Genomic DNA, 18,154 nt, shown 5'->3' on the forward strand with positions numbered 1-18,154 from the left:
TAAAGTTCCAGATATGCTTGGATGCGTTTGCAATCAATAATACAACACTTCACTCCACAAACACAACGTCTGATCTTCTCGAAGTTCGAGCCTCCTTTATTTCTGACGGGAATGAAATCAGCTGAAACGCAGCTAGTTTGGGTGTTAATGGAAGAGCTTCTAAATACTGTTTTTGTTACTAATGTAATGGGGGGAAGAGCAGGGAAAAGGAGGGATAGGAAAGGGTGTGTGAGGAAAGTGCAGGGTGGTTTATCTCGTTTAAGGCTGGAATGAAGAGGAGCAGTGAAAAAGCTGAGTGGAAGGAGTTGTTTTAGGCTACACCTGGTCAAATCAGTGCAATTAGCCCCCGAAGAAGCCTGCCTGCTCTGTGGAACGCAAGCCTGGCAGTGCCATTTGGGGACTGAAAAGTGAGCTTTTCTGGCCGATATGGCAGGGCTAGGGCCAGGTGAAAGGGGCTGCCTGAATTTTGGGACCAAAGCCTGGAGCACTCACCCCCACAACAGGTATGGGTGATGCCCCTACGCGGCCGCGGCACCGCCCAACGGCCGCCCCTCACAGGGCGGTGGGGCCGTTATCGGGGCGGTCCCGCGCTGCGCGCTGATTGGCCGCCTCCGCTCCCCCCGCCCCGGCCTGAGGCCGCCGCCGCCTCAAAGTTTGCCGCCGGGCGGAGCGGTGGCCGCGGCGGGGCGGGGGCTCCGCCGCTGCGGACGGGGAGGGCTTCGCGCGGCCGGCCGGGCGCGCTGAGGGGCTGGGAGGAGGGCGGGTGGGAGGTGAAGGTGTCGCCATGCGGTCCCTGAACATCACCCCGGAGCAGTTCGCGCAGCTCCTGCGGGACAACAACGTGACGCGGGAGCAGTTCATCGCCCTGTACGGGCTGCGGCCGCTCGTCTACATCCCCGAGCTGCCCCGGCGCGCCAAGGCCGCCTTCGTCCTCGTCTGCGCGCTCATCTTCGCCCTGGCGCTGTTCGGCAACTGCCTGGTGCTCTACGTGGTCACCCGCAGCCGCGCCATGAGGACGGTCACCAACATCTTCATCTGCTCCCTGGCGCTCAGCGACCTCCTCATCGCCTTCTTCTGCGTGCCCTTCACCATGCTGCAGAACATCTCCTCCAACTGGCTGGGCGGTGCGTGCCGCCGCGGGACGGGACGGGACGGGACGGGACGGGCTCTCCTCGGGCTCTCCTCCCCAAAAATGCCTTCCCTGGGGTAGCCCGGGGCTGCCCGGAGCTGCTCGTCCCCGGGGGTGCCGGTGTGTGGGTAAGGGGCTGTGCACAGGTCGTGGGGGGCTGCGTGAGGCGCTCCCGAGGTGGCTTTTTTGCTCTAAACTTGGAGTCCGAGCTCTTCAGCCTCTGGTGGGGAGAAGGCTGTGTCTGTGGAGAAACGGGGGAGCGAGGAAATGCACAGGGTTTATCTCGAAGCGATAAAGCGATGTATTAGTTTCAACGCATCCTCTTATCCTAGGGATTATGTTGTATTCCCACCATTATAAAGGACCTTTATGATAACTAGAAAACACCTTTTCTAAAAAATAAAATGCATCCCAGATCGAAAGAATTAAAGTAACATAAAGACAAAGCTGAAGTAACGTTAGCAAAAGGGTGTTTCTTGTCCTTTTCTTGGCCTTAGGGCCATCCTAAGTGGAAAAATAAAAGGGATGGCTTTGCAGCAAGGAGCAGACGAGGTCTCGTGTGGCTGCAAATTGAAATGTTTGCAGGAAAAAAAGATTGTTTGTGAAGTGATGCTGTTAAATTTCAGTTTCCAGGCTTCCTGTGGTGCTCCTGTTGGGAGATAGCGGAGGTTACCTCCCGGGCACCGAGGCTGAATTCCAGCGCATCTGATGGACTCGAGTGCGGGGTGGGAATTGGTCAGAGGGGATTTGAAACGCACCCAGACACCTAACGCAAGGAGAAGTCGGCTTTACTTTTGTCTCAAAGCCAGGAACTGTCTGGGAGAAGTGATGAATATGAAACCACAGGTGCAAATGATAGCAAATCCAACTTAAATTGTTTTATAGCTACACTGCTGTGCCTTCGTTTTGACTGTTCAAGTTGCAGTTCTTGCAGATGAACACAGCAGAAAGTTGTTGCAGGCATCAGGAGGTCCCACGTATGAGTGAGAGGACCAAACTGGGTAGCTTTCCCTAAAGATTAGAGTTGTCTTTCCCCCAAGATTAGAGTTGTGATTCCCCTCCCTTGTATTGGGGATGACAGTCTGTCAGCCTCAGACCATGCATCTGACCAAAAGCCATCTAAAAGCAGGGTCCGATGAAGCCTCCACCTGAGGTGAATTGCAACAGATACAGCAGAGGCATGTGGAACAGTGTGAGTGAAGCATGTATGTTTCCCTTCATCTTATGTTACCTGATGCTTGACGAAATCTACAAGTAGTGAGTGTAGAAATGGCATGGTTGCGACAAATATCTTTGGATATTCAGCACTTGGATATTTTGAAGTGTGCCATTGTGTGGATTTTACTGTACTTCTTGCCTACCTTCTTTGCAGTGCTAGAGCTTTTTAAGTGCAAATGGATTCATTGACTTTGATTTCAACCTCTATGGTCCCGGTAATATAACTGGATTTAACTAATGTGGTATTGGCAGGGCATAATAAGTAGCATAATGGATGAATCTTGCCCTTCAGTGGGTGGGCAGGGAGTGAAGCAAAACTCAGGGAAATGAGATGTAAATTGAAGGTGTCCCAGGGGTGCCTGATTCTTGAGGCTCACACCATGAAGCATGAATGGTGATTACAGTTATACTGCAAATCAGAGCCTGCCAGACTGGGAGGACTCTTTTCCTTGCTTGCTTTAAAGGTGTAATTTTCCTTTTGCCTTCCATTTCCTAGTCTGAGGAGGCTTTATCTCATCCACCTTAATGCAAGCTGCTCTGAGTAGTGCAAGCTCCAGCTCTGTTAAGAAAAATCTGTTTTGACTATGCAGTATATTCCTGCTGGACGAAGTGGTGTGTACTGAGTCGTTTGATGCATGAAATAGCTCTGGGTTGCTGAGCATGTAGAGCCACTTCACTTCTTGTTCTAGCTGCACTTGTATCACTAAAACAAGCATCTGTACTAATTGATGTGTGCTGAGACACAAGTATGTTATGTACTTACCTTTGAGTCCTTTAGTTCCATGCTTGTGTGCAGCTGTTTGTGTTTCTTTATCTTCCTTTTCTCTTCAAAAAGACACAACAGAGCAGAAGCGAGGGCAGAACTACAGTTGCTCTAGGATGAGATAGAGAATATGCAGAGGTAAGAACAGCCACAGCTTTAAAGTAGCTGTTAACTTCTAAGCCATTCAACGTTATCTCTATAATGGGATGCTATCAGGAAGGAATAATTACCGTTCTGCTCTTCTAAAGTGAGAGGTGAAACACTTTCACCCAAAAGGCCTCCAGCTGTGCTTAATTTACAATAGGACTCCAGGGAAAACGTTGATAGCTGGCGATGTGAAGTGAGTCAAACTGAATGGTGGAATCACTCTTATGAAATAGATTGTGTTTGTCAAAATTCTTCAGAAACAGAAGATTTCTACTGTTACACTTACCAGAAGTTAATTCATTTCCAGCAGAGATGTGAAAGGCACTGACACGACTTCTTCCACAGTATGTTCGTTAACACACTTAACTTCACTTACGGTTCAGCACCTGGAGTTTCAACAAACTGAACGTGCAGCTTGTTTTGCCTGGTGATTGTGCAGTGCTAACATCGCTGCTAGCTCCACATATGCAGTAACTGGGACCAGCTCCATCTTGACTAAAAATGGGTGAATCAGTATCATTTTCAATTCTGCAATCCGTTACAAATCTGTATAACAGCATGAGACTCTTAAAGTGATGGTATAAGATTCAATTTCTTATTTATACTTTGCAAATAAAAAGGATGTAATTTCTAGATGACCTTTACATAGAAATTCAGCAAACTAATCTCTCAGCAATGCAGAAGATCCTGTGGAAGAAAATTAAAATTGTGGCTTTGGCATAAACGATCGTTGGTATAATTTGTAGGAAGAGGATGAGAGTGGAACTCGAATAAGAATTGAATTGGTGCATGCAGCAAAGGTGATCTTGGTGCAAACTGGAGTGATTTGAGGATTTTGCTCAGTTATGATCACAGGTGGGAGATAGCAGTAGAGGTCCTGTGGTCATACTGATAGCTGCCCTGTTAAGTGTCAATTTGGGCTTTTACCTGGGCCAAATATCTAAGAGTTTCTTTATTTTCCAAAACGGATTGGTTAGCTGAGTAACAGTGATATCTTTGCAGAACTGCCTGCAGCAACTGGAAAATTACTTCTCATGTTGTATAAATATAATAGCCCCAGCAAAAGATAAAGTCAAAACATGACATTACTGTAGACCTAATACGTGTGCTGCATCTTGCTCGTGAATTTTGCATCTTATCAGACAGGATGTGTCTTCTTAAAACTGGTGTTGAAGGCTGTTTTTTCCTATCGCTTGGGGAGTATTGGGTCACCTGAAACACTGTAAAACACAGCAGCACTCAAGATGACCTCGTGTATCTTTTCTGGACTCCAGGCACTATGCAGGAGAGGTTTGTCTTCTGTCTGTTGCTGTCTTATCTGCCCATTATGTATAGCTGCCTTGCTTCCTGAGTACATCTAAAGAAGCAGTAAAGGTCTTCTTAGGCACCTCAGTTGCTCCTTGGCACAACAGTTTCCTCATCTCTAAAAATTTGGCTGAAAACCGAGTGGTGTGTCGTAGCCAGTTCTGCACTGAGGGTGCTTTCTGCACCGAACATCTTCTGTCAAGCAGTACGCTACCTTACAAAGTTTCTGCATGAGAATGCATAAACATTCCCTTCTGACAAAATCGTCATCAATAAAATCACTCAGCCTTTTGTCTGATGTTCACAGGGATCTCTAAGCTCTCATTTCTTATTTTCAGTGTTGCTTCAGGACCTTGTTCTCCCTGGCTCGCTTCTGGAATGTTCCTTGATGCCGGACAGTTTCCATACGCTCTCAAACTCTGCTGACATGCTGTTAGGGTTAACACAAGGCAGTAAAACTGGAGATGAGCTTCCAATAACTGGATATCTTTTTTAAGCTTTTTTTTTTTAATTTTTCAATTTAAGTTGTGTCTAGACTTGGTGTAAATCAAGTCAGAGAAGCAAGAACACTCGTCATCAGTCTCCTGCAGCGTAAGAGGTTATGTCTTTGGGTTGTCTGCGTCCGTGAGAGCAAGATGATTTTAGTTCTCTGTTTTGTTGAAATCCTGCCTTTGCATTCATTCTGTCGCTACTATTGTTTACTTTCACGTATGTGCTATTAAGTAGAGGTAGGAATACAATTCTGGATGAAGATAGTTTGAGAACAGGTTATCCAGTGAATACCTCAGTAAAGGAAATAATGGGCTTAGGATTTTTTAAAAGTATAATATAATATATTGGCAGGATGACATCTGACAAAAGCAGCAAAAGAATGCTGATAGAAGAAAATTTGTATGTTTAGCACAGGGAATTACTGCAAGTCGTGGATCAATATTCAACACAACGATTGATGTAAAATGTTTTTTGTTGCATTAATCAGGCAGAGAAAGCAAGCAAGTTGAAGAATGTGCATAGATTGGTTAGTGTTTTATCTGGGGTGGTTGTTATATTTTTGGCAGAAGTACCTGACAACCTCTGCCTTGTCTGGAGACTGTTTACCATGTCCTGTTCTGCTCCCTGCCACCCCCTCAGCTGTACTGCTTGCTGTTTCTGCTATAGCTGCAAATGGCATAGTGCCCTTTGGTGGTCTGGTGTTCTAACAGCAGTGCTTTGCTGCAGAGCTCTCCTGCATCCTTGCACATTGGTATTTGTTTTCACTCATTGATTGCTTTGTTTTTCTGATCTGAGTTTGCCTGAAGGCTGTGATGCCTGTTTTGGTGACTTTGTCAAACCATGGGCAAAGCTGAATGTGAGCCTTTTTGGGGAAGGAGTGTGGACAGTGGAGACAGGATTCCTTGGCCAGCTAGCCCACGTTGCGCGCAGACTTTAAAATTACAGCACAGATGGGATGGTGTGGACTGTACCATGTATTGGTAAACAAATGTGGGCTGTTCAAGGTACGTGCTCGAATTGTGTGGGCTCAAACCAAACCCTTATGCCTTGTCTGCTGTACTTGACCTTAAACAGTGAGGTATAAATAACTACAGATCTTCTATTATTGTGTGCTATGCTTGTATGTTGTTTGGGGCAGAGCAGTGCATAATGTTCATTATTCTCTACAGGGCACAGGTGAGAGGCTTGTGCGTCACAGATAGCAAACTACTAAAGATACAAGATACCTGTATACCCAAGAATCAGTATAATACAGTGCCATGCCCAACCTAGTATGAAGGACCTTCAAGGATACAAGCTGTATTATTGCAACTGACTTGTTTTCTGCCCCGAATTTAAAAAATAAAACAAATCAAACCTTGCTTGCATCAAGGAAGCTGGAGAGAACTGTTTTGGAAGTTGAGAGAGAGATTTTTCAGTGCAAGGGCTTGGTCAATAACACTTTAACAGAGGAAGCTGCTATTTAACTTTTACCAGAATGGTTTTAGAATTTTGCCTTTGTTACCCTAATAAAAGAAAAATAAACAGATGTTCCAACCAGTGGTGATAAAATGGCAAACTTAGAGATACAGAGACAACATCTGATAATGAAGATGCGAAGAATTGCTTAAGGGCATACTGTTCATATTTGCAGCCTTCTGAATATGTTGTCATTGGGGAAAACTCTAATAATTGATTGAATAAACCATACAGTTTTTGGCAGTGCATGAGGAATACTTTTGGGAGCGTCTTAGCTGCTTGCAAAGGAGAAGCAATTAGTTATTTTCATTCCCAGTAATCCCCCTGTAAGTTTTCTTTTTTTCATTTGAAATGGTTGGTATTAAATGCTTCAGTGCCTTCTTAAGTAGTGATCTATTGGAGGTCTTTGCTGAAAGACTCACTTTGTAGAAAGTTAAATGCTTTAATACTTTATCACATCTTAAATATGAATATTTTAAAATATTCAAAAAAATCCTGTTTCTGTATGGGGGGAGTATGACACGTAAGTGGAAAATGAGCAGGCATAAAAAGAGATACTTTCTCAGCAAGCTTCTCTTTAAAAATAAATAAATTTAATGGCCTTTAGAAAGTCCTTGAAGGATATTTGTCACGTTCTTTTCACTACATACCAGATTCCTGAAACCACTTCATGGTTTGCAAAATAACTGAAGCAAAGCTCTGTTCTGAAGGGTTGAACATAGACACAGCTCCCCCTGCAAGTGAAGAAGAACCTAAGGAGTAGATGGGGTGGGAGGGAGGCAAGGAATGGAGAAGAAGAGGAAAAATGCCTTTTTTCTTTCTTTTTTTTTTTTTTTTTTTTTTTTTTTTTTTTTTTCCTGCAAATAGGCTACAAATTTCTTTATATCAAAGATGAGCTGCACAGAAGCAGTCGATAGAAGATGATTTTCTGTTTTGAAGTTTTTCCCTCTTTAATCCTAATCCTATGTATTGTATTTACCAGGCGATCTATCACTTTGAAGCCCGATAGAAGAAATCTAATTTTAGCCCATTACCATAATACATTCATGGAGCTATTTTTCTGCTCTTAATCGCACTTCTTGTCTTTGGAAGACAAGACAGACAATGAATTTTGTGCTTTGTTTTCAATGATTTAAAGGCTGCGGGAGTTCGAACTTAAAGGTTTAGAAATAACAGAGCAACCCGCTCAGCTTGGAAATAGCGAATGATGGAGCTTCTCTTAAATTCCTTCACTTGGCACTGAAGGTGGCTTTAGTAATTTATGTCCATTTCAGAGAGTGGCCCTGAAGCTGTTGCCCTTGCAGGATATCTGGAGCCCTAGTGGCAGGGCTTTCTTCTTGAGGTTGGAAGCAAGGATTCTAGGGCCCTTTTTCTGGAGTTCTCTTGTTCAGTGATTACAGCCTTCCCTTACTAAAGGGGAAGGAAGAAGAGATGCATCATCTGTGTTTGGGGAAGGCTTAGATCCCATAAAAACTACCTCACCTGTTAACATAGGCAAGGTTGTGTTTAGTGTCCAGAACACTGTGTTGAGTTTCAGACTCCAAGTACAGGGTATTTATAAATGGCTGCGTTCAGCAGAGGGCTGAAAAAGGATTGGAACCAATTCAGATATAATTAAGGATGATGGAGCTGGATCTCAAGTCTGAGGTCAGATTAAGTTTGGTGAAGTTTTACACATGAAACACTGGAATGCCTCAGAATTTCAGAAGATAGGAACTTGTGTAGTGAGTGACAATTCAAGGCAAACAATTCCCCTAAAGTGATGTAGTAACATTAGTGCAAGTTGATATTCAGAGATGCTGGCCTACGTTGCATGAGGAGCTTCAGGGAGGTTGAAATAATGTTCTTACTATTGATACCTAGAGGCTTTTTGAATAGCTTTTCATTAATGTCCTTTTGAAATTTTCTTGTTTTTTTGCTTACAAAACGTATATGGCTGTTGTTTTTCCTTGGCCACAAAAGTTCAACCCATTAAGGAACTGAGATGTGTAGGTGTGACCGAGTAAGTGTCTATTTCAGCCAACTTCACCTGCGATGAAAAGCATCCTTTTGTTTCATGATTCTGGAAGTGGTAATGCCTCTCTTCGTTTAGCTCAGAAGGCTTAATCTACAGATACTATGCAGACTCTTCCTTTTACTACCTTTTTACCAGTTACTTATAGTTTAGTTGGTCACTTTTGGGGAATCTGCCTTCAGAGATGAGAAGTGAGCAATTTTTGCAGCCTTTTTTCTTGGAGATTAAACTAATGGCATAATGGTAGTCTGTGCTCTTTGGCTGTTACTGGGAAGAAAATGCGAACATATCAGTAAAGGCAATGAAAGTCTGGGACTTCAGTGAAGGAATCTTGTATTACAGTCAAACCCCTACAATGGAGTATAGTTCAAATGGACTCGACTATTTGACGTCTTTCAGGCTATGAAAATCAGCATGTGATGAAAGGCTTTTTGCCACAGCTCCATCACTCAAACTTGGACTCATTTATTGAAAGAGAAGATTGTACACTTAAAAAACTACATGAGCAGAAAAGCAAAAATTAAATATTTTTACTTTTTGTCAGGAGTCACCTCTACTACTTTGTTAGCGGGGGGGGAAAAAACTTGAAAGTGATAGCGGAAAACTTCCTTTTCCTTCAGTGGAGTAGGATTTGGAACTGAATGAAAATCTGATTTTTAGAACAGACCAGAGACTGTGAGCCATAGCCTTTTGTTTGGTTGTATTCAGCATTCAACACGCGCAAAGGTGCAACTTGAGCTTGGTTTTTATTATCTCAGTGCAATGGTTTCAACACCTTCTGGTTGAAGGGCTATGAGTTTGATGGTCTGGGTCTGGTGCTTATATGTGTAGTGCATCCCATATCATACTGGGTCTGATGAGAAACAGATAAGATGCCAAGTTAGTAAGATAATGACCATGTTTCATGAGAGGCTTATTTTGTTCTTGCCATCTCCCTGGCAAAATACATTCTAGGTCAGAAACTGTGGTGAGAAGCAGACATACAGCCTTCTATACAGTTCCTGCTGACCACGCTAAAATTTCAGTTGAATAGTTTGAAATTGGGCTGTGTGGTATATATTTTTAATTCTATTTTAAGACAGATCTGTGAGCGTGTTGATTGTTGTGCTGGTGTTGACTATGTATTTCAAAGGCCCTTGACTTCCATCCATTTATCCCATCTTCCTTTTCCCTTATTTGAGCTACAGAAAGTGATTTTTTTTTTTTTTCTCCCCTTCCCAGTTAGGATTGATCAAACCAGTGGCAAACCAGTTCCTTCTAGACAGAAGTTTACCTGGTTCTTGTTCCCTTTATGGAGAGCAGGACTGAGTTTTGATAGCTTCCATTTTGTGTTCTTAATGTTCCCTGTGTTTTTCTTGCAGAAGGTGCCTGTAGCATCATAAAGATTAACTTAGACAAATGGTTATCTGATCCAGTTCTACTATGAGTTTATGGAGTGTATCTGGGTAAGGTGTAAATAATGATGATGTAAAGGAAATATTGACAGCTGCTCCAGGAGCACTGAACTGTAGTCATGTAAGAGAACTGTAGGAATGCAGATACTCAAAATGATCTCAGGGTCAGAAATGGACAGGAAATGAGTGAACAAGGAACAGGCTGGGAAAGGTGTTAACATAAGATTTTTGTTGAAGACTTATTTAAACACAGTTTCTGAGATGGCTGGACTTGAGCGTGAGTAATGGAGAATAAATGCATGATGCTGCATAAATACAGCATCTCACTGGATTTCAACACTGACATCAACATAGTGAGTTAATTGGGGGGAAGAAGGGTGATTTGGAGAATGGAAAAATGATGAAGAGGTTGAATTTTTCTCTTAAGTTATGCATAGCAGAGGACTTCTTTAATATAACACTCAGCAGAAGGTTGTGTTAAGTGTCAAAGTGTACAAATAGAGTGGTATTTAAATGAGCAGAAGAAATGTATTTCCAACAGCAGGAAAAAGTCAATTTCTAAACAAGTGACACTAAGACCTTGTAAAAGCTAAAGGGTAATCTGCCGAGGTAGAAGATAGTATCTCCGTAACTTTACATTTGACAGTAAATGGTGGAAGACTTGGTCAAAAGCGAAATAGGAATAAGTCTTGGACTGATACAGAGCAAGTGAATGTAGAATCATAGCATAACCTAAGTTGGAAGGGAACCACAAGGATCATGTAAGTCCAACTCCTGGCTCCACACAGGACCACCCTAAAATAAGACCCAGTGTCTGAGGGCATTGTCCCAACGTTCCTCAGTGCCATGACCACGTCCCTGGGGAGCCTGTCCCAGTGCCCGACCACCCTCTGGGTGCAGACCCTTTCCCTAACCCCCAGCCTGACTCTCCCCTGTCCCAGCTCCATGCCGTTCTCTCGGGTCCTGTTGCTGTCCCCAGAGAGCAGAACTCAGCGCCTGCCCCTCCGCTCCCCTCGTGAGGGAGCTGCAGGCCGCCATGAGGCCTCCCCTCAGCCTGCTCTGCTCGGGGCTGAACAAACCAAGGGATCTCAGCTGCTCCTCACACACCTTCCCCTCCAGGCCCTTCACCATCTCTGTAGACCTCCTTCGGGCACTCTCTGATAGTTTTATGTCCTTCTTATATTGTGGTACCCCAAACCGCACACAGTGTTTGAGGTGAGGCTGTACCAGTGCAGAGTAGAGTGGGAATAACAGTAGGCATTAATATGTCCTTACAACTCTTGTTCTTACGGGTGTAGTATGCACAATGGAAGAAAGACTACTGGAAGCTGCATTTGATGAATTGTTTAAATAGGAGACTTAGCAGTTTAACTGTTTATATATATATACACACAGAAATACTAGTTTGTTCTTTTGCATGATATGACTTTGTATAACAGTAGACTTCTTAGTGTTTTTTCTTGAGCCACAACAGTTGCATGTTTTACTTTCTGACTATTGCAGGTGCCTTCGCGTGCAAGATGGTACCGTTTGTTCAATCCACTGCTATTGTAACTGAGATTCTTACAATGACCTGCATTGCTGTGGAAAGACATCAGGGAATTGTGCATCCACTAAAAATGAAGTGGCAGTACACCAATAAAAGAGCTTTCACGATGCTTGGTAAGCCTCTTTTTTTTTTTTTTTTTTTTTTTTTTTTTTTTTTTTTTAAGAAGAGAGGTTCAAAATGTGCAAGCACTGCTAAAGGAATGTTGCAATTGCAAATGATCCTTCCATTGTAACACAAAGAATATAGGTAATTTGCTTACACAAATTTGTACGTACATACTGATAAATGAAGGTATTTTGAGAGAAGAGAAACTGATAACAGAAGATCTTGCTGTTATAGATATGAATGATGGCCTCACTGAAAATCACTATTAAATAGTGTATTTTGCATGGTTTTTAAAGATGAAGCTGTTAAACTGTTCATACCAAAACTTATGCTCCTTGTACAGAGTGTTAAAAAAATTATTTTTTTACAGGCATAGTCTGGTTGCTGGCAGTTATTGTTGGGTCACCTATGTGGCATGTTCAACGGCTTGAGGTATGTTTGGTGAAATGGGAATTTGTATTTTCAACTCAGTCCTTCCTGGATCTTTTTGCACCTTTAGCAATGAGATTGAATAAGCTCTTGAGAAATGTAAGAGGGGAATAACAGAAACGGAGCTTTTGTTTTATGTGCCAGCATGAGAAAGATGAATAATTAGGACTTGCATGCACTACAAAATGGACTGCCAGCAGGGACTAGTCATGTCTACAATCATTAGGTCAAAGAGCACTGATTGTATCTGGGATTTGCACTGTAGCTTCCTTTTTTTTTTTTTTTTTCTTTTTCTTGAAGTGTGCTGACTCAGTAATGCAGGATTTAGATTGATGTTTCAGGATGATGATGTCTCCTGCAAGATTTTGAAGAACTGTATCTAGTTTAAAGTGTAATCAACTGCCCATTATAGTTTAAGGAGTTACTGTACACCTCTGGAAAAACAAAACAAAAAAAGACTTGCCAGAATCTGTTGCTTTTGAGTCTGAATGCTACAAATTTATTCTATTTATTTATTTATTATTTTAACCCTTGGGATAATTACTGTAGTGACTCCTTTATGCTTGTTACAGGTTAAATATGACTTCTTGTATGAAAAAGTCTATGTTTGCTGCCTGGAGGAATGGGCCAGTCCAATTTATCAGAAGATATATACCACCTTTATTCTTGTTATACTCTTTCTTCTTCCACTGATATTGATGCTTTTTTTGTACACTAAAATTGGTTATGAACTATGGATTAAGAAACGAGTGGGAGATGCTTCTGTTCTTCAAACCATTCATGGGAATGAAATGTCTAAAATATCAAGGTTTGTAAAATAAAATACAATTGGCATTTTGACTTTTAGAAAGCTATTTTTATGGACAGGTTTTGAGAACCAGTGCAAAGAAGCCCATCTTATCTGTGGGGAATTCAGCAGGCATAGCCTGGATTTTTAAAGCTAGCTAGTTATTTAAACAAAATGCCCGTATTAATGTAACTTAAACAGTTTTCATCAAAATGTAGAATTGCCATACCTTAAATGTCTAGCTCTCAATAAATCTGATATCTTTCATCATGAAATCCTTCTTTTTAAAAGATGTAGGTCATGAGTTAAAAAGTAACTTGGGAAAATGTTGGTACGTTATTTCCTTATATTTTATGGAAAGTTCTTTATAGAATTCTGAGGCTATGAATACTGCTTTATCATCTTATAAGTTAAACTGGTGTGTGTGTGCGTGTGGGAGGAGGAATCAGAATTCACTTTAAAACTACTTTCACACAGTTTATCTTGTTATAACTTCCAAAGAATTCTTGAATGGTCTCATATTTGTTTGTGTGAGACTACCTGGATGGTAGCTCTCTATCTGAAAAGTTATGAATTTTGTTCACGGAAAATTACTGATTTTTGTAAGTTTGTTTACATTTACAACATGTTTGCTAATGGCACTACATATGGGCTACCCTTCATATTACCTCACATTTTTGCCTTTAGTTTGGCAAATTGATCCATTGAATGATGTGCTAGAAACCTCTAACAGGTCAATTAATTGAGGAGCATATTGCCTTAAACATGTACTGTAAGAAATAGCTTCAAGCTGCTTGTAAGTAATGATTACTTAGACATTCGTCTAATAGGGTACCCAAGAAAGCAGATAATTTTATCAGTCGGAACTGAAAGAGGATGCAGTCTTACATGAGTTAAGATGATGTGAGCTTTGGGCTACTCACTGGCTTAGTGAATGTCCCATGTAGTGGGAGGATTCTGTAACTGCAAATGTTACTTCTTTAGCTCAAGTGAGATCTCTATCTCGGGATCTAGAAATGTGGTTATATGAATAATATATCATTTGGAGAAAAATGATAAATTCATGGGTACCTTGAGCTTGTTAGGCATTCTGGTGCAGGCAGGGGGAGAGTATTTCTTGCTCTCAATTCCAGCATTTTACTTACCAACAAAGGCTGAATGTTGTAGGCATAGCTTCACCTACTCTCAAATTCTTTGTATAATCAGGTGCTGCACGTATGGCAGTGCTCCCAGTTCTAAGACTGAACTCTTGTTTTTGGAGCTATTAATGGAATTTCATGTTTTTTAACCCATCTGTTACTGTTGGAATTACATCTGCTTGAATAGAATGAAAATGCATTGCAAGACAGGCTCATGTCATTGCTTGCTGCTGCTATGGAAATGCCTTGCTTTCCTGACAAGGAAATAACAGGTGTTATTTATTTACTAGTTTTATATGCTACCACGGTTCTCGTTCAAAGGGAATGACGTGCTTCTGAGCATCTTCCAGGATTTTGTTTGCATCTGCAATCATCAGACATGTTTGCGTGTTTCACTCAGTGAAACATATGTAAACCACAAATCAATTCATAGTGATTCAGTATGAAATGTCTTGATGCAATTTCAGGAAGAAGAAGCGAGCAATTGTTATGATGGTGACAGTGGTGTTTCTCTTTGCAGTCTGTTGGGCCCCTTTCCATGTGATCCACATGATGATAGAATACAGTGAGTATCTGCAATGTGTCATATAATAAAGTCTTTCCTAGTGTGCTTTTTCTCTTTTCTGATAATGGAACTACAGATTATGAAAAGCTAGCGCTGCTGCAGCATTTGGCTATAAAATACTGTCTGTTAGCACAGGTTAATGGTGTGCTTATAAATCCTGAATCACTGTCTTGTAATGGAGGTGCGTAATCAACAGCAGATGAATTATTCTGAAGTCTGAGGGATAGAATGTTCTGCCGTGCTCACGCAAAATGTAAGTACATTTCAAAAAACCTCTTATCAGATGTAGTGTTTGGGAAATATCTTTTATCTGAGATATACTTGTGTGTCAGCCATATCCCCTCTTTTCTGCTGTGTACGTTTTTTGTTTGTTTGTTTTAAACAACAAACAAACAAAAAACAAACAAACAAAAAACAAACAAACAAAAAACCATGATCCTTATCTCTTACTGTAAACCTGACTGGACTTTGTTGCAGGAAGGTTGGGAAGGAACCCAAACTCTCTTCCAGCTCTTTTAGAATTTATATTCTAAAAGAGAAGGCTGCCATTGTTTTCTGAATTAGTACAGCACATAATCCAGTTCTGAAAAGGAGGTTTACTGTTCATAACGAGACTCCAGAAATAGCAAGACTTGAATATTAGGATGGTGAGCCTGTCTCTGTAGATTCATTTTCTTTCTGTCTGTCATCCTCCCTAATTTGCTGAAAGGTCAAAAACACCAGGCTGGAAGGTAAAAGTTCTTTGCAAGTAGAAAAACCCTTGAACATGTAACTTTTGAAATTAAATTTAAATTTGATACATGAAGACTTCTATTTGCATCTACATAAATTATCATACCACTTTGAGTTAAACTGCTGTGAAATATTTATCCTTCCACTTGGCCTGGTTTTAATGAGGTAGGCATGTTGGAAATATAAATACTGGACATCACGGTGATAATGGTGAGGCACTGGAACAGGTTGCCCAGAGAGGTTGTGGATGCCCCATCTCTGGAGGTGTTCAAGACCAGGTTGGATGAGGCCCTGGGCAACCTGATCTAGTGGGTAGTGTCCCTGCCCGTGGCAGGGGGCTTGGAACTACATGATCTTTAAGGTCCCTTCCAACACAAGCCATTCTGATTTTATGATAATATCCGTTTCTTATTATCTTATAATCCATCTGAACTTCCTCAGTACTCTGGGTTGGACAGTGGTTTTGAAATACACTCCTGTTATCTGCCCTCTTCGCTATTTGCCTAAATTTGCTTGAGTCTTGCACAGTTCACTTCCTATTTCCTACCTGGGTACTGTGACAGGTTGTGGGACTGCAGCTGGCAATGCCTACTGCAGCAGTGGCTGTTGTACTCTACTTTGAAAATGGAGCAGCCATTTAGTTGCCTTCTCTTGCAGGTGAGATTGTAGATAAGTTAGCAGTTCTGTAGCCACTTAGCAGAACCAAATCACGTTTATATGTGGGAAGAATAAAAAATACAAAGCTGTGGCTATTAGAATTGTTTGAGTTGTCCCGTGATAGGGTTGCCTGTAATGATATATGAATGGGGCTCAGTATAATACTTTGCTTTTTTCACTGCCAATTTGGTGGATTATTTCAGCTGCTGCATGGCCTTTATTCTGCTGTGTAAACATCTATACTGCTTATTCCAAGTTTGGTAGCCAAGTATTTGAATTCAAGGAATTCAATGTGATCTCAGTAATTAAGAATGAGATATGACCAAGAAGATGCATTTTTTTATACTATGAGATGATCTGTGCCAGCAAAGATGAAGAAGACATGAATAGTTGGTGGCAAGACAGGGATTGGTGTTGTGGTATTACAGTACTTACACGTTGGAGAAGGATGTGAAATGCAGAGCCAGAAGAAAAATAAACAAGGCCTATATTTAGGAAATAGAAGTTTTCTGTTGCTTTGTCACTAAGCAAGTTTTTTGGCTAATAAATTGCTTATTTTGGACTACTGTGTTCTTCCTGATGTATATACAAAGCAGGGCTGTGTTGTAGATTGTGTTCTTTCCTTGCTGATGAAATCCTGTTGATAATATTAAAGGCCTCTAGCAAGGTTTTTTGTTGACATTAAACAGAAACTTCTAATGCCATACTGGATACATATAGACTAAGCAGTGGATATTTATGTCATTCTGTGCTTATAGCATACTTCCTTTTCCTTTCCAGGTAACTTTGAAAAGGAGTATGATGATGTAACAGTCAAAATGATCTTTGCAATCGTTCAAATTGTAGGATTCTTCAATTCTATTTGCAACCCTATTGTGTATGCTTTCATGAACGAAAACTTCAAGAAAAATTTCCTGTCTGCCATCTGCTTCTGCATTGTCAAAGAAAATGTGTCACCAACCAGGCAACTTGGAAATTCAGGGATTTCTATGAGGCAGCAAAAGGCAAGCATTTCTCAAAGAGATCCCACTGACTCGGATGAGGCAAGGAGGGAGGCATTCAGCGATGGCAACATTGAAGTAAAGTTCTGTGATCAACCGGCTTCAAAAAGGAATTTGAAAAAGCACCTTTCCTTATTCAGCTCTGAGATTACTGGGCATTCTGTGTTGGGAAGTGGACAGTAGCATAACAAAGGTTTTCAGAAGGGGAAAAAAATGTTCTCTTTATATCATAACTTTGAACAAGCCATTTAAAGTAGTTTTCTACTTTAAGTGTTGAAATGAGAGAGGGGGAAAATAATTTTGATTATTATGTTGGAATAAGGGTCAAGAAAATATATTTTATAAGGAAAAGGAGTGAAATTTTGGAAAACAATCTCACTGTGATTTCCAGACAAACATTTTTCTTCCTCAGCTAATTTGGGGCTTACTTGCCCTCTGATTTAGGTATACCAAACAACTGTTGGTATACATGGTCTGTTTATTCTGTCTGGTTCCTGGCACTCTGCTGGACTGTACTCTTCTGAATGCCAGAAGACAAGAACTATGGAGAGCATATACAGTTCCTTTGGACAGCTTAGGAATCTTACATGGGTCTAACGCTGTTTATAAGATATGCTCTATGCAGCTCTGAGGACAGAGAAACTTCGTATCTGAGTTCAGGAAAAATGCAGACTGAGATGCAATTCTGTTTTGCAAAGTATGTGAAAGCCAGCCAGAATTGGTTGTGAAGAAATTATGATTTAGATTTTGTGCATGTCTGGATTTTGTTAACAGGAAGTTAATAGAAACTAACAATGCATGTATAACTAATGTGCTATTTTTACAAGTTAATTTTTGGGTACAAATTTAAAGGCCAGTGTCCTTCCCTGTACGCTGCATTATTCTTCCTGGAAAAGGTAGAAGTTGAAAAAGTGCTATACAAATCAAGGGCCTGCATATCCTGGAAGTGTGGTCTGTAAACACTGGAATTATCTTAGTCATGCTTTCATATGCAGTTTATGGGGTTGAAATTGTGTTGCTGTTTCCTGGAGGTATATGAGGGCCAGGCTCAGAGCCTGTTGGACTCTACGGAAGATTTCCAGTTGAATATTGTAGTCTTTTGACCTGATGTTTCTCTGGAGATTTGTACAAACTTTTTTCTCTCTCCTTCATCCTTGAAGTAGATTAAATACTGTGGAAAACCAGTATTACAAAGTCGAAATCCATAACATTCTAAAAAATAAATAAACATTGCTATCAGTGTGTCCAACTGAAACTTTGTAAAATCAAA

At 41.1% G+C, this 18,154-nt stretch overlaps 1 protein-coding gene across 1 annotated transcript; it reads left to right on the forward strand.

Annotated features, from left to right (window-relative positions):
• Window positions 1-784: 784 nt before the first annotated feature.
• On the forward strand, window positions 785-17,067 carry QRFPR (pyroglutamylated RFamide peptide receptor; the record flags this gene model as incomplete). Its single annotated transcript, XM_084285488.1, has 6 exons — window positions 785-1,124; window positions 11,424-11,582; window positions 11,945-12,006; window positions 12,576-12,811; window positions 14,397-14,494; window positions 16,664-17,067. 6 exons carry the CDS (start codon window positions 785-787, stop codon window positions 17,065-17,067), a joined length of 1,299 nt encoding a protein of 432 aa, XP_084141614.1.
• Between the last annotated feature and the right edge of the window lie 1,087 nt (window positions 17,068-18,154).

The sequence above is a fragment of the Netta rufina genome (genome assembly GCF_964035555.1).
Source record: "Netta rufina genome assembly, chromosome: 4".
Taxonomy (NCBI): domain Eukaryota; kingdom Metazoa; phylum Chordata; class Aves; order Anseriformes; family Anatidae; genus Netta; species Netta rufina.